Source organism: Andrographis paniculata, unplaced genomic scaffold (assembly GCF_009805555.1).
Source record: "Andrographis paniculata isolate CXL003 unplaced genomic scaffold, ASM980555v1 Contig37END, whole genome shotgun sequence".
NCBI lineage: Eukaryota > Viridiplantae > Streptophyta > Magnoliopsida > Lamiales > Acanthaceae > Andrographis > Andrographis paniculata.
The window spans coordinates 6,751,877-6,769,443 of NW_026137570.1; the positions used below are offsets into that span (position 1 = coordinate 6,751,877).

Genomic DNA, 17,567 nt, shown 5'->3' on the forward strand with positions numbered 1-17,567 from the left:
GTTTACATAAAAAAAAATAAAAATTCTTCAAACTAAAATACAAAACAAACATGTTCTTACTTTTACTATATTTTATTAATTATTTATTAATCACGCATCTCTTAAATCTTAGGGTGTGTTTGTTTGGGGATTTTGTGGGATTTCTACTATTTCCACAAAATTTTCCCTTCAAAAATATCAAATCAAACATTTATTTTTCATTTTTTATATTATACTTAAAATCAATTTTACATTCAAAACATCACATCAATTCTTATTTATATCACATCATACAACTATTCAAATTCAAAATTTTTACTATTCAAATTTCAACCCAAAATTCAAACCCTCAAACAAACACACCCTTAGTATATACTTTTAACTGTAACACTATATCTAGTACAGTGAAAATATAGTTGAATAAGGATGACATTTTTATATATGACACACATTTTTATTGCACAAACCATTTATGCGTGTAATAATGATATTTATTATTTGTTTATAATGACAAGTGTACTGTCTAAAAATATGTTTATTGTATTATATTAATATATACAATATGCTTGTCTATTAACACATGGTGTACTGTAATAAAAATATATAATATTGTATTATATTAACATACGTAATATATTGTCTATTAACACATGGTGTGCTGTCAATATGCTGCTAAAAATTCAGGGCCGTAAATACCGATTTTGCATAAATAAAATATAAGAATAATTTATTATAAATCATATATTGTCACAGGGTTTGTTGCCCAAAATTTTAATTATACACAATTTTTAATATATTGTGTATTTTATTTTCTCACAAAAAAAATATATATATGGAATTTAAAATAATATATTTAATATTATCGAAATAATTATCTAATGTAACAAAACAATTATTTCAAATCAAAATACTAAACAAATTCATAGCTTTTGCATAAAATTACAAATAATAACATATTTTGTAAATAATAGAACTATTTATGTGGAAGGTCTTATTTACCTTTTGCATGTTAATATTTAATATTAATTATTATATCAAAATGTAGTACAAATTAAAAAAAATTGTAAAAATATTTCAATTAGTGTCTTATATAATGATATTTGTAAAAAGAAATTATACAAATATAAAAATATTTTTAATGTTAAGTAAAGATAATCTAATCGTCAGAGACAGACGTAGCGTGTAATAATAATAATTACTAGAATTTATATAAAATATTATTAATAAATAATTTAAAAATATATTAATAAAAATTATTATAAATTATGAAATATAAAATATAATAAAAATATGTAATTATATTTGAAAATAAAAGTAAATTATATGAACGATATAAAATATATATATATATATATATTTTAGATGGGATCGAGAGTAATAAATTATTTTTTGAGAAAGAGCGTTGAAAACAAAGTGAAAAAAAATACAAAGAAAACACATGCGACTATTTCAAAGCGTTCTTCACGCAGAGCTTCTCTTACACGCACGCGCAGAGGAAGAAAAGATCCATCGAGCATCGATCAATCGTTGGTAATGGTTGTTGGTATGGTGGTTGGTTGCAGTTGCAGATTGCGATCCTCCTCCTCTGTTTCTCCCAATTTCCTCAACAACGACCTCCCAATCATCATGCTCATGCCCTAGACACACCCCCACACACACCTTCTTCCATTCCTCCCTCACTCACATCAAACGCCTACAACCATAGGGTTCCGATGGAGGAGCCGATGCGCCTCGCCACCAACGGCCTTCTCTTCTCCTCCTCGCTCTTGTTGGGCATCGCCGCCGCCGGGCTTATGATTCTCCTAATCGTCATCCTCATCCTCATCGCCTGCAAGTTCAGACCCTGGCGTCGTCTCCTCTCCTCGCCCCCCACTCGCCGTCGCTATCCCGCTGCATCGATCAAGGTCGGATTTTATTTATTTGTTTTGATTTTGTTATCGCTGGTTTGGTTAGGTTTGGAATTGGGGAATTTATGAGTGGCGGAATTTTGGATTTCGTTTTGTGTTGGATTTTTGGGTTTAATTCTGAATGTAATCGATATCGATTCAGTCTGTTCTTGTTATTGAGGATTTTTGCCTGAGCTCATTTTCGACATAAGTTAGCATAGATTTCCTCATTTGAATTTGAGAATGGAATTTCTACTTGTGTTTTTATGAACTCTCCATGATTTCGGGGTCTAATGCTGTAAGACCCCGAGTTAGAATGATCTATATGTCGGACCTTCACGCTTGAGTTGTGTATTTCAAGTTGGAATAAAGAAAATTTGACAAGAATTGTGGATTTCCTTGAAAAAGGAATTTTTTGACTGTTATGTCAGCTGATTTTGTAAGTGTGTGAAATGATTACATCAGTTGTGAATCGGCCGACATCATTTTCTTGTTTTTGAGTACCTTCCTATTGTGAATTTATTGTTTTTGAATAGTTCGGGCTGTGATAGTTTTGGATAAAGAAAAGTCAGACAAGATTTGTGATTTCCATGCAAAAAGAATTTGTTGAGTGTTATATCTACTGATGTTGTAAGCGTGTGAAATGATTACATCAGTTGTAAATTCTTCTGACTTCATTTTTATTGTTTTTGATTACTTTCTTGATTGTGAAGTTCATTTTTTACAACTAATGTCTAATAGTTAGATCATTACTTACACACTCCTTTCTCTGTGGATAGTCGTTAATATGATAAAACATTGATCCTAAATCTGAAATTATGAACACCTGTATTCACTTTTATAGGTTTACAAGTAGCTTAAGAAATTATATAGGGTATTCTTTCGTCCAGTGTATAGCTGTTTTCCTGACTTTTCACGTCAATAGATTTCCACCATAAACATTCAAATATTTGTTCCCGAAGAACTGGAGTTGTGGATGTTTTGTTTCATTGTGTGGTGCTTATCACTCTATTAGACGATTTAGCATCATCTTGTTACATGAAAATCAGCCTGGAATGCACTTTTTGGGCTGGAGATGGATTGCCGTCATTTGCTTAACTAATTGGATTACTAAACAAATCAAAGTTTAGGGTGTGTTTGTTTGTGGGTTTGGATTTTTTGAGTAGTAAAGTTTGAATTTGAATAGTTGTTTGATGTGATATAAATAAATGTTGATGTGATGTTTTGAATGTAAAATTAATTTTAGTATAATATAAAAAATGAAAAGTATATGTTTGATTTGATATTTTTTTAGGGGAAAGAAAAGTGAATAGTAAAAATCTGCTTAAAAATTCACAAAAGAACACAACCTTACAGTTTGTACGTGTGCCCTTTCCATGTTTATAGATTTGACAAATCCATATTCTCTCTGCCGTTGCTGTTGAGATATTCGCACTTCACACTCATTTTTACGCATCTTTATTTCTGTCTTCTCTAACAGTTGCATTCTCGATACAGGATGATGATGATATTGAGAGGCCTCTTGTTCATGGAGAACAAGGTATTCCTGAAACCCCGAACGTGTCATCGTCAAGTAACACTGCTGAGGAGGGTTTAAGTTCAATGCATTTTGTTCCTGCAGAGCCTAAACAAAGACTCCATCCGGCGGCCTCCCATTTGTCGCAGAGTAATAGATTCTACCCACTTTTGCTAATTTCATTTTCTGCAAACGTAGACAAAGCCAAAACTATTCTCCCCCGTTTTCTTGGTCAGGTGATAGTTTCGTTCTTAATATTCCAAATACTACAGAGGACTCTTTGATTGGTCAGACTTTTAAAAGTCCTCTTGGAACATCTCAGTTTGCTGGTGAGCAAATACAAAACAAGAAAGAAGATACGCCTTATAGCCGAAAATATGGATCAGATAAAGACAGCTCCAAAGACATGGCTCCCAATTATAGTGCAAGCCAAGGTAATTTCTTTTAGCCAATTATGAAGACCATTGATGTTTCTGTTAGTTGTTGTGGAATGTGTAAAAAACATGTGATCATGTTGCTCTCTTAGAAGTGCAGGCTGTACTCTCATGCTGGAGGTAATATCAGGTCCTTGTTCTGGGATTCGATATTCTATACAGTCAACTGAGACTTCAAAGCTACCGGTGACCATTGGAAGAGTGTCGCCTGGTGATTTAATCTTAAAGGAATCGGAAGTCTCTGGCAAGCATGCAATGATAAATTGGAACAGTAATGTAAGTTTGGCACTTTGACATTTGGTCGTAACATATATATATGATTACTTTGAGCCATGAGAAAAATCACATTATTGTAGAAATCGAAATGGGAGCTGGTTGACATGGGTAGCTTGAATGGTACAATCTTGAACGGCCAATCAATCTGTATTTCTCAATCTGAAAGCAGACATTGGAGTAACCCAGTTGAGTTGTCAAGTGGAGATGTCATAACTTTGGGCACGAGTTCAAAGATTTTGGTAAAAGGCTTGACCTGTGTATTTTAATGCATTCTGTGTCCTTTGCCACAAAGTGGTAGTGTTTGTTTCTTTGCATTTTATTCGCTATTTCAGGTCCATATTACAACAACTCAGAAAGAGTGCAATGTTCCTTTCGGGATTGGCATAGCATCTGATCCCATGGCTATGCGTCGTGGAGGAAAGAAGTTGCCCATGGAAGATGTCCACTATTATCACTGGCCACTTCCCGGAATGGATCAGGTTTGGGGTTTAGTGTTTTCTTGATGATTCATGCGCACCTCTGGGTTGTCTATTAGAAATCGGTTTCCTTGTTGCAGTTTGGGCTTTTTGGCATCTGCGATGGACATGGAGGAGCTGATGCTGCCACATCTGTTAGCAAGTTAGAGTTTCATACCCTTCTGTTGCTTGCAGTCTCCTTTGATTCTACAAAATAGTTCTATTGCCGCAACATCCGCAATTTTACTATTCTCTATTATTTGGAACATTACACGTGCATACATTGTCTTCGATAGTTTAATTTAATTCCACATCTGTTAGCAGGTTAGAGTTTCATACCCTTCTGTTGCTTGCAGTCTCCTTTAATTCTACAAAATAGTTCTATTGCCGCAACATCCGCAATTTTACTATTCTCTATTATTTGGAACATTACACGTGCATACATTGTCTTCGATAGTTTAATTTAATTCCACATCTGTTAGCAAGTTAGAGTTTCATACCCTTCTGTTGCTTGCAGTCTCCTTTAATTCTACAAAATAGTTCTATTGCCGCAACATCCGCAATTTTACTATTCTCTATTATTTGGAACATTACACGTGCATACATTGTCTTCCATAGTTTAATTTAATTCCACATCTGTTAGCAAGTTAGAGTTTCATACCCTTCTGTTGCTTGCAGTCTCCTTTAATTCTACAAAATAGTTCTATTGCCGCAACATCCACAATTTTACTATTCTCTATTATTTGGAACATTACACGTGCATACATTGTCTTCCATAGTTTAATTTAATTTCATTCTGGAAAAGCGCTGGGATTTTTACAAACTGCCTTGTTGACGGCATAGAATGATAAGACAATGATTTGGTTAATGATAAAGAGTCTTAGACAATCTGATTTCTAACCACTTCTGCGGAAATGATTCTTTTCACTTGCATTTAATTTCAGCAATTAGGTTTAGAGCGTTGCATAGAAGGGTAGGACAAGTATTACCAAAATTTTCATTATAGTTCTTATTTTAAATTGCTTCGAAGGTGCTTTATGGATCTTGTATAATACTTACTCTCATTTCTCTGTCCCCAGAATAATGCCGGAAGTAATTACTGGCATATTGTCCGATATCTCTAGAAGAGAGGAGGTTCTGGCTAAATGCAATGCTTCAGATATACTTAAAGAAGCATTTTATGAGACAGAATCACGTATTAGTCACTACTATGAGGTTCATACTCAACATTTTCCTTCACTGTTCTTAAATTCCATTTCATTTCTGTGTGCTCCCTTGCTTTATTTTTCAATTCGTATCTTGTGTGCTTCATTGTACTTAAAACACTGAGCCTTGATAGAATTCGTTTTGTTTAATGTGCTTATAGTTTAATTCCTTCGCTCTATACTTCCAAGCGATTGTGTGAAACAACACGGCATATTCTACATTTTATTGCTTGCTAATCAGCTCTTGATATCAATGGGAACAATACAGACTGAGTTGATTTAATTTACCATTTTTATTGCTTCCATTAGTTTTATGAAATCGTTTGGGGATCGGATGACTACTATATAAGCAATAACTTCTAGATTCGTTGCATGCTACTCTTTACCGGACAAATTATTTCGTGCTTATACTTTCATAACTTTAATTGATTACTTGGTATTTTGCATCTACCAAACGTCATTGAGTCCAGTTCGTGCAAATGTACTGATTCTTCTTTCTGTTTGTTGCAATAGCAGAAATAAACTGCATCAGGTTGTTTAGTTTGTTACGGCATCTCCTTTTGATATTTGAGGATGTACATTGTGTTGTAATATGACAACTCTTTCAGGGCTGTACTGCAACCGTGCTTCTCATCTGGACCGATGATGAGGAAAATTGCTTTGTACAATGTGCAAATGTTGGAGATTCAGCTTGTGTTGTAAAGTAGGTGTTGATATTCATCGTGCTTTTTTATTGGACACTCATAGAATAGCATATTACCGATTTCTTAGCCATTACTGCATCTTGAGTATTATAAGGAGATAACTTATGCAGTGGACTGTCCTCAGTTTTTGTCGGGTTCCACTAGCTACAATTTTTCTCCATGAGATGCTTGATCACAGTTTTCTTTCATATGCTAAATGCTGATCAAGCTTTACGCGATTTAGCTATTTGCCTTAATAAGATTACATAATTTTGGTTCATGGTTTTGCACTTTATAAGTTTGGAGACAAACATCCCTTTCCTTGTGTTGCAGACAGCAGCCATTAAAATTGATTGTCTTTAAAAATTCTTTTTCGATGGATCTCCAATATTCTAACAACATTTGCTACAAGAAGCATTTGAATGTCTTTATGCGAACTATTTAGGTTATATGGTTAGAAGTGTCTTATTTGAAAACACTTTATGATCTAGTATGATAATTTGTATGCAGCTCAAACTTATTTGTAAGAAGGGATACTCGTGCACATCTTTTTTTCTCGAGTTCCTGTGCCTTCTTGGCACGGGCAGCTCTTGAACTCCCAAATTGGCTGAGTCTCTTTATTGTACTTTTTTGTACTTCCTTCGATTTGAAAGCTAACTAGTTGACAGTTTTAGCTCCTCAACATATTGCTTGATGTCAGTGCTGTCTACTTATTTGTTCTTCCCCCCTATTGCTCTGAACTTACCATGATGATGGTACATGTTCTAGATTACCGAACCCTACTTGGCTCTCACTAAAATCAAATTCTTTACTTTTATTTTCTGATTCGATTTTGCCCATGCAGTGTTGACGGAAGGCAGGTAAAGATGACAGAAGACCACCGGATAACCAGTTACTCCGAAAGACTTCGCATGCAGGCATTAGGAGCACCCCTAAAAGATAGGGAAACACGAATATGCGGTGCTCGGATAGCATTTTATTGATGAATATATTAGCAGCTGTAATATGAACTTGCATACTTATTCCCCTTGCCATTGCCATTCAGGTATAAATCTTGCTCGGATGCTCGGAGATAAATTTCTGAAGGAGCGGGATGCCCGGTTCAGTTCAGAACCTTATGTCAGTGATGTCATGCGAATAGATCGATCATGCAAGGGATTCGCCATAATAGCCAGGTAAGTTTTCTCTTTAGCGCTTCTTTGTTTTAGCCCCGAGATTATCAACAAATGACTTTTCAGTTTGTTGAAATAGTCTTCAGTTAGCTAATATATTAAAAAATTAGTAATTATTTGTTTTTGTGTTTGAACATTGATTGACATAAAATTCCAAATATCACATTATGTCTAAAAGGATGTGTTCTGTGGCGATTTGGATTTGAAATGTTTCTAAGAAAATAGGTTTTAGACGGTATTGTTTTAAATGCGAAGTAGGCTTTGGTCGTGATAGTTTGCATGAAAATTATATTTAGATACATTGTTATTAAACATAAAATAGGTGTCGGATATAATGTTTTGTAGAATGAAAAATATTGTAGTTTAGATTGTATAGTGCGAAAATACAGTTGAACCACAAAGAGTGCTTAATTAAGCCTCTGTTGACAATGTCTCGACTTTTGTTTAGGGTATGCTTGTTTTCGTTGGGAAGATTTGATTTGAATTTTATATTTAATTAATATTTGATGTGATGTTTTATAAAAAAAAAAAAAAAAGACATACTGGTGTTTGTTTGTGGATTTAGATTCTTAAATAGTAAAAATTTGAATATGGTATTTTGAATGTAAAATAAATTTATAGTGTCATATATAGAAAGAAAAGTAATTGTTTGATTTGATGTTTTTAAAGGAAAAAAAAATTTTGAATAGGAAGAATCTGCTGTAAAATTCATAAAAGAACACAACCGTATTTTTTTGGAAAACGGTAGAATTCAAATACTACCTCCGTCCCATAAGGATACCATTTGTCTTTTAGGTCATTGTATTTAATATTAAAAATATTCTTGTATTTGTATAATTTACTCTACAATATCATTGCATTTATATTATAAGAGACTAATAGAGTTATTTTTGTCATTTTCTCTTTAACGTATTGATATAATAATTCATATTCAAAGATGAACACGCAAAAAAGCCAACCGTACTCTTTTTTCACATTTTTTTGCCAAAGAAACACATTCTTTTTCACATTTTTTTAACAAATATGTTTTGTTTATGGACACACAGCGACGGATTCTGGGACGTAGTTAACACCAGGAAGGCGGCTCAGCTCGTCCACCAGGTAATTTAATCGAGTAAAAATGCGCGCCCATTTGTTGTTTTTTATTTTTGCACTTTCTGTCATGTTCCCTACCCTTTTATTGAATCGAATGTCTCGGAGGTGTGTGATCAACAGGCGTTGGAGAGACACGCGACGGAGAAAGAGAATCCTGCGGAGAAAATAGCAAAGGTGTTGTTGAACGAAGCGCAGACGCAACGAACCAAAGATAACACGTCGATAATTTTCTTGGACTTTAGCACCCCCAGAATGCACCTCAACTCATGTAAACCTGATCATCCTTAAATTTGGTAGCCAATGAATATTACAAATTATGAAAATGTTAGATTTTTGGGCATTTTGATCTTCTTGGTTCTTTATGACGATGGATAATCTTATTTGGTGTTATTCTAGAGTGTATAGAATGGAGGATAGGAATGTTGACATAATATGCTCTATAAATATGTAATATTAGCAAATAATTTAAATTAATATGGGAGTATAAATATTACTGTTAGCACAAAATTTGATGATGAATAAATAGTGTACATTAATTTCAGATATATGACGACTTTTTTCTTTTTTTTTTTTTTTTTTTTTTGTTTCCTTTTTCCCTTTTTGTGTTTAGAAAATGAAATATTTAATGTGATATCCAAAGAAATTATTATTGATAATGATGTTAGTTTTGATAAAAACTATTATTATATAATAATAAATAATTATATATTAAAATTAAATTAATTAATTAATTTAATTTAATTTTAAAAATTATTGATTATGAAATTTAAAATATGATAAAATATATACATAAATAAAAGTAGTAGACAAAGAAGTTGGTAAGAAGGAGTATATCATATTAAATACATTCGAAATATTTTATTTTTATCTCTTCCGTAAATAAATATATTTATATACATTTAAAATTTTATATTCTTTTTGAAATAAAAAAATCACACATTTTTTTAAAAAATTATTTTTATATTTTTACATAATCTCATATAAAAATATCATGTCAAATATTTCAAAAATAAATACTCCAATATCCTATATATTTATTTTGTATTTATTTGTATTGTTTATTTTATTCTCTAAAAACTAATATTCATATTAATATTTTGTTAAAGTGTTAATTTTTAAAATATTTAAAAACATATTTTATATTTATTTTAATTATATTTTACGTTGTAAATCAATAATAATGAAATAAATCATCATAAATAAATACATGGGCTTATTTACTTATAAAATTTTAATTTTTAGATTTGATTTTGAATATAAATTTAAATTTTGAATGTAATATATAAAAATAAATATTTGATGTTTTTTAAAAAGAAAATTTAGTTGAATAATAAAAATTAAAAAACCAAGAATTAAATTTTGATTGTTGAATAATAAAAACCTATCAAAATCTTTCAAATATAAAGAAAAAGACCGTTGTACGGTTGTACCACAGGAGATGCGCACGGTACAACACACAGAACAAAGCCCTCTGTACCGCCCGAGGAGCACACCGTACAGCACACAAGTTCATGGCGTCCTCCATAAAACCCCTGAATTGCAAAACCCTAATCAAGCTGCAAAACCCTAAGTAGGAAGAAAGAATCGACAGAACCGATAAATGGGGAAGAAGGATAAGAGAGAAACTGCTCCAAATCACGCCCCCGCCGCTAATGGCGGCGAATCTGGATCTCACGAGAAGCGTGCGAAAAAGAAGAGGAAAAACAGAGAGAAAGCGGAGGAGGAAGAACCGACTGCAGACGACGCCGTATCGCTAGCAACTGAAGCGCCCACTGTATCCATCGCTGTTCCTGGCTCCATAATCGACAACGCACAGTCCGTCGAACTCGCGACCCGTGTAAGGCTCTTGTGCATTGCATTTTCATCTAAAGGTCTTTTAATTTGGATTCATCGATGATGGAAGGCCTGTTCATCTGTAACGGTATCCGTAATTACCTCAATCAAGCTGGAAACGTCCTGATTTTGATCTTTTTGGAGTTTCTTTGATTCTTGTCCAATGTTTATAGAAAATTAATAATGCAATCAGGCTCGTTTCTCGTTTCAAAATTTGCTATATTCTGTAATTTAGTGTGCTGATCCTTCCCTTGAATTTTCCCATTGCAGTTAGCTGGCCAGGTTGCTCGTGCCGCAACGATTTTTCGTATAGATGAGGTTGGTTTCTGTCTTAGTTTGTGGTGTGGGCACTAATTTACATACACTATGATTGCTTCTATGGGTGTGATCAACAATGGCTTGATTATTCTTTTATAGTATCGGACATGAAAATTTATGTAATAATTTAGGTAATTAATTGTTAACTTGTCTATTTCGATGTGTGATAGGTTGGATAATTCTCAAATTAAACATGGCCGTAGAGATCAAATCTTGATACATGTATTTTTATGAGGTCAGCATTGTTCAGTGTGAAATCTATTCTTGCCAATTGAAAAGCCACTCATTTATTGATATCTCCTAGAAAATGTTGTGGGTTTGATTTGTTGTTTATGTTTTTGTTAAGGTATAGCAAAGCTCTAAATTTGCTCCAATTCTTTAATGCTAAAACATGAACTGAGAGAAAACTAATACTGGCTAAGATACACGTATCTTTGCGTCTACTCTCTCTCTCTATATATACATATATATATATTTTCTATTTCGGGTGTGTTTGTTTGGAGATTGGATTGGATTTATACTATTCATCCAATTTTTCCCCCCCAAAAATATCAAATCAAACACCTATTTTATCCTCAATTATGTTTGATATCTGAAGCTTATTTCTCCGCTTCGAAAAAAAAATTCCTCTAACATAATAACAAATTTATCTGTGAATATAACTATGCTTTAAAGTGTTCTGGCATATTATTAGATGATTTTCCTTCTTAGTATAATAAGTAATTGAATTGTTAATTTTCTTTCCCTCAGTTCACTATTCTGAAAGTTGATATGTAATGACCAGTTTGTCTACATTTGAATGAGTCGCCATGTGTTGAGTTTAGCTGATATGGGCATATTTTGGTGCAAAATAAAATAATAAATGCATGAAAGAATTTGGATGTGTATGCCATCCATGCCCAACCTCACCAGAAATTGCCTCTCTGAAAGCTACTAATGGGCTTCATTTTTCCAATTCATTATTATCTTAACATTACGGATCACCATAACAGGAAAAAATATTGCTTTTGTAGATGTCAGGTATGTTTCAAGTGTTCTAACAGCAGATCTTCATTATACAGGTGGTTGTTTTCGATAGCAAGGGTACGTCGGAGGACGCTTCAACTGAAATCAGTAATGATGATTCAGCCGAGAATGAGACCGGTGCATTTTTCCTTCTGAGAATCTTGAGATATCTTGAGACTCCACAATATCTCAGGAAAAGTCTTTTTCCAAGACATAACAGTTTAAGATATGTGGTGAGTATCTTATGTCAAAGGATTTTAGAGAACGCTAAACTTTTATACACAATTTTGAAAATTCATTTTATGTTTCTTTACAGGGTCTCTTGCCCCCACTTGATGCCCCACACCATTTGCGCAAGCATGAATGGGCTTCGTACAGGGAAGGTAGCATACTAGCTCTTAATTAGAATTACATCTCATGCTCCTCTTGAGTTGTTGAAGCAATTAGTGTTTTTTTCTGTATTTGTGTTACAAATATAATGAGTTGATATTAAAACTGTCGTTGCATTAATCCAAGTTAATGTCCGGCTGCTAGCTGCATAGCCTAATTTTCTGCATTTGAAAAGATCATTGTTATTGGGTGACTTAAATTATATAAGAACTATTAACTATAAAAAATACATATGCAATTGAGTTTAGTTTTTAGATGAGGTGCTTATGTAGCATGATATTAAAGAGGGCTATCTCAGTTTGAATCCTGGTGTGAATTCTTGTTAAAAGGTGTTTCACGTCCAACGTTTTATTAAAAGAACCCCACTTGCACAATAAAAGTGTGTGGGATGAGTTAAAGCATAAATAACTAAAATCTAGTGCACTTTCTGTCGCCTCAAACTTCTAATTGAGATAGTTATACACGTGCTCTAATAATATGAAGCATTACCGTCTTGATGTGTTCATCCCATGAATGGGTTATTGGACTTTATTGACGTTGATACCGATATTTTAATATGATTCATACAAAATTCGTGCATGTGATTGCTTGACCTAGATCACGTGTTTAGGTAGGTATCTCGATGACATGTATGCTTCTGGGGCTTATCACTTTGAACCTATCTAAGGATAGTGATATCTTGTTATGACCTTTCATGTTTTGGTTGTTTGCATTTTCGAAACCTCGTAAGCAGTCTTACTACTTTTTCATCTCTGCAAAATCCATGCATGATATACAGATGTATTCTCCATTTCTTTTTTATTTTTATAAAAAAATCCTAATGAAATCTGGGCAAATGATGGCTTACACTTGATCGCTGAACTTCAGGTAAGTTCCATGTTGATAATTCATATTACTGATGCCCAAAATACTTGTGCACAAACCTTCCAACTCTCAGTTAATTTGTCACCTCCTTTTCCAGTACAAACAACCTTTAAGAAACCCTAATTTTTGAACAGTATTATACCTTTGTTCGTTCCTTAGTAAAACTCCATGGCTGTAGTCCTACCTCCGGGGATATCCTAGTAATTTTTCTAAAAATATTTTCTTGAAGATTTTTTTGGAAGGGAATGATTTTCGGTAATAAATGTTCAATTTGTTTTCTACACTTCTTCTTCTTGTTTTATTTTCATTTTCATTTTTATTTCATTATTATTATTTTCTGTAACGCGACCATTGTGTTTAGGGCGTGCCATGGACTCGCCGACTCGGTGCTCCAATATTATGCCTGGCACCAATTTTATACTATTGCACACTTGTAGCATATGGTTAGACAGCCTTTTTCCAATGAGCATGGTCATTGCTTACTTTTTGTGCTGCAATTCTCACTCTCCCTCCTCACATATATATATCGACATTCTCTTTTGTCTTTTTTATTAATATTTTATTTTTCCTGTTCTAATCTCCATATTAATGTGTGTTTCTATTCCTCAACTTCCTTTCTTTCTTTCTCCACTTAAATCTTTATGAAGTTTCATGTTTCTTGTTCTTTGTTCTCTTTCCACTTCCGAATGATTTTTTACAGGATAGCCATTTGTTATTTTGTGTTTCTGTATTAAACAGCAAGTTATGAATATCAGTACATTTGATTATTATATAGTATTGAATCTTGCTTCACTAAGCAAATACTGTCACCTCTCTTCTGTAACTTTATCAACTTTTGCATCAAACATGAAGAAATTATGTTCTTCAGTTGTTAAGCTATATTAACATCTTTGCTCCAGGTGTCACAGCCGAAAAACTACAAGATTCTACAGGAACACTTGTTGACGTTGGTCTCAGCAAGGTATCGTGTCACTTTATCTCCTATTCTTGTTTCAAGCATATTTCTGTAGTTGATAGTTATAATTTTCCCATATATTTCAAGTTTTGTTTTTTTGGTCTGTCACGCATATTTTTAGTAGCTCAATTGAGTATTGCTGCCATGTGAGTTTATATGCTTCACATTCTTGTCGATTTCTTTTCATCCAAATGTTACTGAACACCAACCTGTCTTTCTTCCATAATATTTTGTACTACATTTTTATCTTCCAAGTCTCGATGTTTGTCAAAGTCATAGAGTAGAATACTCTTGCGAACAATTGCATTTAGTAAGCTCTAAAGAAAGCACATGAAAGGTGTTTGCACATTCAACTTTTGCTTCTAATGGTTAATACTCCTTCCATCTGTTATCTATAGATATATGTACGAATTGATGTGGTGCAAGGGGATCGATGCTTGCAGGTTTACCATCGACGGAAACGGGCATGAACCCACCTTCTGTGGGTTATGGTTTATTTGAATTTCAAAATTCAAATTTAAATTTATTATCTTTAATTTTAAGTTATTGTTATTTATTTTTATTTTGAATTTGTATTGCCTAGAAGAATATTTAAATCCCTACCTTATAACTATTAGAAATATGGAGGAAATAAAGTATTGGTGAATTATTTTTGATAAAAGGAAATTGAAGACCACATTGATTGTTCTTATATTTGTTCCTAACAATTCGCCCAACATGCCGGATCCGTTTCTGTCGATGGTAAACTTGCAAGGACTGATCCCCTTGCACTAAATCACTTAAATTGTTAGGAACAGAAACAAGAACAACAATGTGTTCACCAATACTTTATTTCTTCCATATCCCCAATAGTCCTGGGATTTAAAAAGTAATTCAAATTCAAAATAGAAATAAATAACAATAACTTAACGTTAAAGACAATAAATTAAAATGTGAAGTTTAAATTTCAAATAAACCATAACCCACGGAAGATGGGTTCATGCCCGTTTCCGTCGAGGGTAAACCTGCAAGGTCCCATCCCCTTGCACCACATCAGGTATGCACTTTGATTAAGTAGATAGAGTGCAAATGTAAAGACTAAAATACCCTTTTTTTTGTTGGGGCCCAAATCTGATAAACTGTGTTTAAAAGGGAATTTTGGTATTTTTATGTGAGGTGGTGGCATATTTTACTAATATTGTCGGATCCAGATGCCTTAAATAGAAATTTGTGCCTATTGTTAACAAGTAGAAGAATATATGTCGATTTTCTTTAAGAGAGCCCACAATTAACATTTTCTTTTTATATTATGTCTTTTATTTACAAATATTCCTACCTACAACTTCTGATAGCTTGGCCTTCTAATCTGAGTAATAAAATTCTTAAGAAGTTTTTGGAACCGAAGCCTTAGTTAAATGCTTCTGAGATGGCCTTGTTCTGATTAATTCTTCTAATCTAACGATACCTCATGCAGAATGTAGTGATCAATCAAGTCCTTTTACCAGGAAGAAGAGTAACAGTAGAGATGGGAACGAATCGAAGCCTAGATTCAGGTCTGTAGCTTTCCTAAATCCTAATTTTTGTGAGACTAAGGTATGCTATGTTTGATCGTTGATTAAACTCAGATATTTACAGGTCTATTACGGAAAATTGTTTCGCCTTCAAAGCCAAGGGAAGATGGAATGTACTGGGGATATAAAGTACGATATGCTCCCAACATTAGCTCCATTTTCAAGAACTGCCCTTACAAGGTCGGTAATGTCTGTTGATGCCTGTTCGGCTTTTGAAGCTTTCTATATAAATCGTCATTTTACTCATTACTCGCTGAAGGGAGGCTATGACTACCGGATTGGCACCTCCGAACACGGAATGGTTATCAATTCTTCAGAGCTTAATCTACCGTCATTCAGGTTTATAATTTGCTAAATGCATTGTGTCATATTTTGTAGCTGTTAACATTCCTCGCAAATATTCATTATCGGATATGTTCTTACTTTTATTATTCCGTTGACAACACTTCCCTTTTTAGGCATCTGTTGATTGCTTTTGGTGGCCTTGCCGGATTGGAAGAGTGTGTCGAAGAAGACAGCAATATAAAGGTACTCTTTTTATAAAAATTTTGGAATACTGATTATTTTTGTCTCTTCTTTGTTCGGTATCGTCATGTCTGTACGTAAGGATTATAATTAGCCGGCATTTAGATTAGGCGAATTGCTTATAACATGCCTGTCGATTGATGCACCATACTCCTTTCATGTTTTAGAAAATACTGCACAAAATTCTTTACAAATTGCGTGATGCTCGATTGCATTTTTGAAAATATTTTTGCACATAATTCTTTGAAAAAAGATTATATGTAATGTTTTCTAAAACACGAATGATGAAGTTTCTAAATCATGAGATAGAATGATGTAGATTTTCTAAACTATATGGTTGTGTTTGTTTGTGGGTTTTGATTCTTGAATAGTAAAAAGTTGAATTTGAATAGTTGTTTGATGTGATATAATGAGATGTTGATGTGATATTTTGAATGTAAAATAAATTTGTAGTATAATACAAAAAAAAAAAAAATAGTAAAAATTTGGGTAAAATTCACAAAAGCACACAATCTTTGTGGATTATAAACAATTTTGCATTTAGATTACTACATGTCCGAGGAGAGCATGAAAGTTGAAAGAATACACGGTTGTTTTTGCAGGATAAAACCGTGCGCGATATATTTGACTCGTACTTAAACACATGTCCGCACCAAGGAAGCCGGACTATTCGGACCGAGGTATGTTCTTAACCATATAACGAAAAATCACACTTATCCTGGCTACTCTAAAATCACTTTCTTCGAATCCAGGAAGCTATCTTTATCTCACTCCAGTACTTTCAAGAGCCCCTCAACCGCGCCTCCCTCAAACACAAGGCTTTGAGATAACAATTCGATCCTTGTCTCCCTCGAGGTATGCTCTGTTGCTGTCATTAGCGCTGTTAATCGAGTCGAGTTGCTGGAATGCTTGTTAAGGTTATAGTTATTATGTGCGAGCTTTGCTTAGCGCTGTTAATCGAGTCGAGCTACTTGAAAGCTCTTTTAAGGTTATACTCATTAAGCTTGAACTTTGATGATACGTGTTTATGTAGCATGATTTGAATTCGACTTTGAAGTTTTGAAATTTTTTGAAAATAGTACAATGTTCCAAGTATTTGTTGCGATGTTTTGTAAGATCGTGTTTATGTAGCATGATTTGAATTCGACTTTGAAGTTTTGAAAATTTTTGAAAATAGTACAAAGTTCCGAGTATTTGTTGCGATGTTTTGTAAGATGAAATAAGTGTTCGCATAGGATGTTTCTTAAACAGGGTGTGTTTGTATTTACTCATAAGATTATGGTTTTTAGTTTTGGTTTTGAATAGTAAAATTTTGAATTGAAAAATTGTTTGATGTGATATAAACATGTATTAATGTGATTTTTTGAATGTAAAATTAAATTTTAGTGTAATAAAATAAATAAATAAGGAGTATTTGATTTGATGT

General features: G+C 33.2%; 2 protein-coding genes and 1 non-coding gene across 7 annotated transcripts; all 3 read left to right on the forward strand.

Moving 5' to 3' along the window:
• The first annotated feature begins 1,394 nt into the window (after positions 1-1,394).
• LOC127250341 (protein phosphatase 2C 70) lies at positions 1,395-9,242 on the forward strand. Of its 5 annotated transcripts, none has more exons than XM_051273572.1 (14): positions 1,396-1,883; positions 3,363-3,405; positions 3,487-3,531; positions 3,618-3,815; positions 3,916-4,091; positions 4,172-4,330; positions 4,424-4,570; positions 4,648-4,709; positions 5,626-5,761; positions 6,360-6,454; positions 7,279-7,394; positions 7,480-7,609; positions 8,653-8,707; positions 8,822-9,242. In XM_051273572.1, the coding sequence occupies exons 1-14, from the start codon at positions 1,692-1,694 to the stop codon at positions 8,987-8,989; spliced, it is 1,722 nt and encodes a 573-aa protein (XP_051129529.1). In that variant the 5' UTR covers positions 1,396-1,691; the 3' UTR covers positions 8,990-9,242. The 5 variants fall into 5 exon arrangements, with proteins under 5 accessions (XP_051129527.1, XP_051129529.1, XP_051129530.1 ...); XM_051273573.1 differs by having other exon boundaries at positions 3,654-3,815; XM_051273570.1 differs by having other exon boundaries at positions 1,395-1,883; positions 3,363-3,617; positions 3,704-3,815.
• Positions 9,243-10,182: 940 nt separating this feature from the next.
• On the forward strand, positions 10,183-17,238 carry LOC127250728 (uncharacterized). The gene is made up of 11 exons (XM_051274149.1): positions 10,183-10,538; positions 10,805-10,852; positions 11,914-12,090; positions 12,174-12,240; positions 14,011-14,072; positions 15,520-15,598; positions 15,681-15,796; positions 15,876-15,955; positions 16,075-16,144; positions 16,744-16,821; positions 16,894-17,238. Exons 1-11 carry the CDS (start codon positions 10,302-10,304, stop codon positions 16,969-16,971), a joined length of 1,092 nt encoding a protein of 363 aa, XP_051130106.1. The 5' UTR covers positions 10,183-10,301; the 3' UTR covers positions 16,972-17,238.
• LOC127250756 (small nucleolar RNA snoR101) lies at positions 13,088-13,150 on the forward strand. Its single transcript, XR_007838777.1, has one exon. It is a non-coding gene; the product is annotated as a small nucleolar RNA snoR101 (small nucleolar RNA).
• Positions 17,239-17,567: the final 329 nt, after the last annotated feature.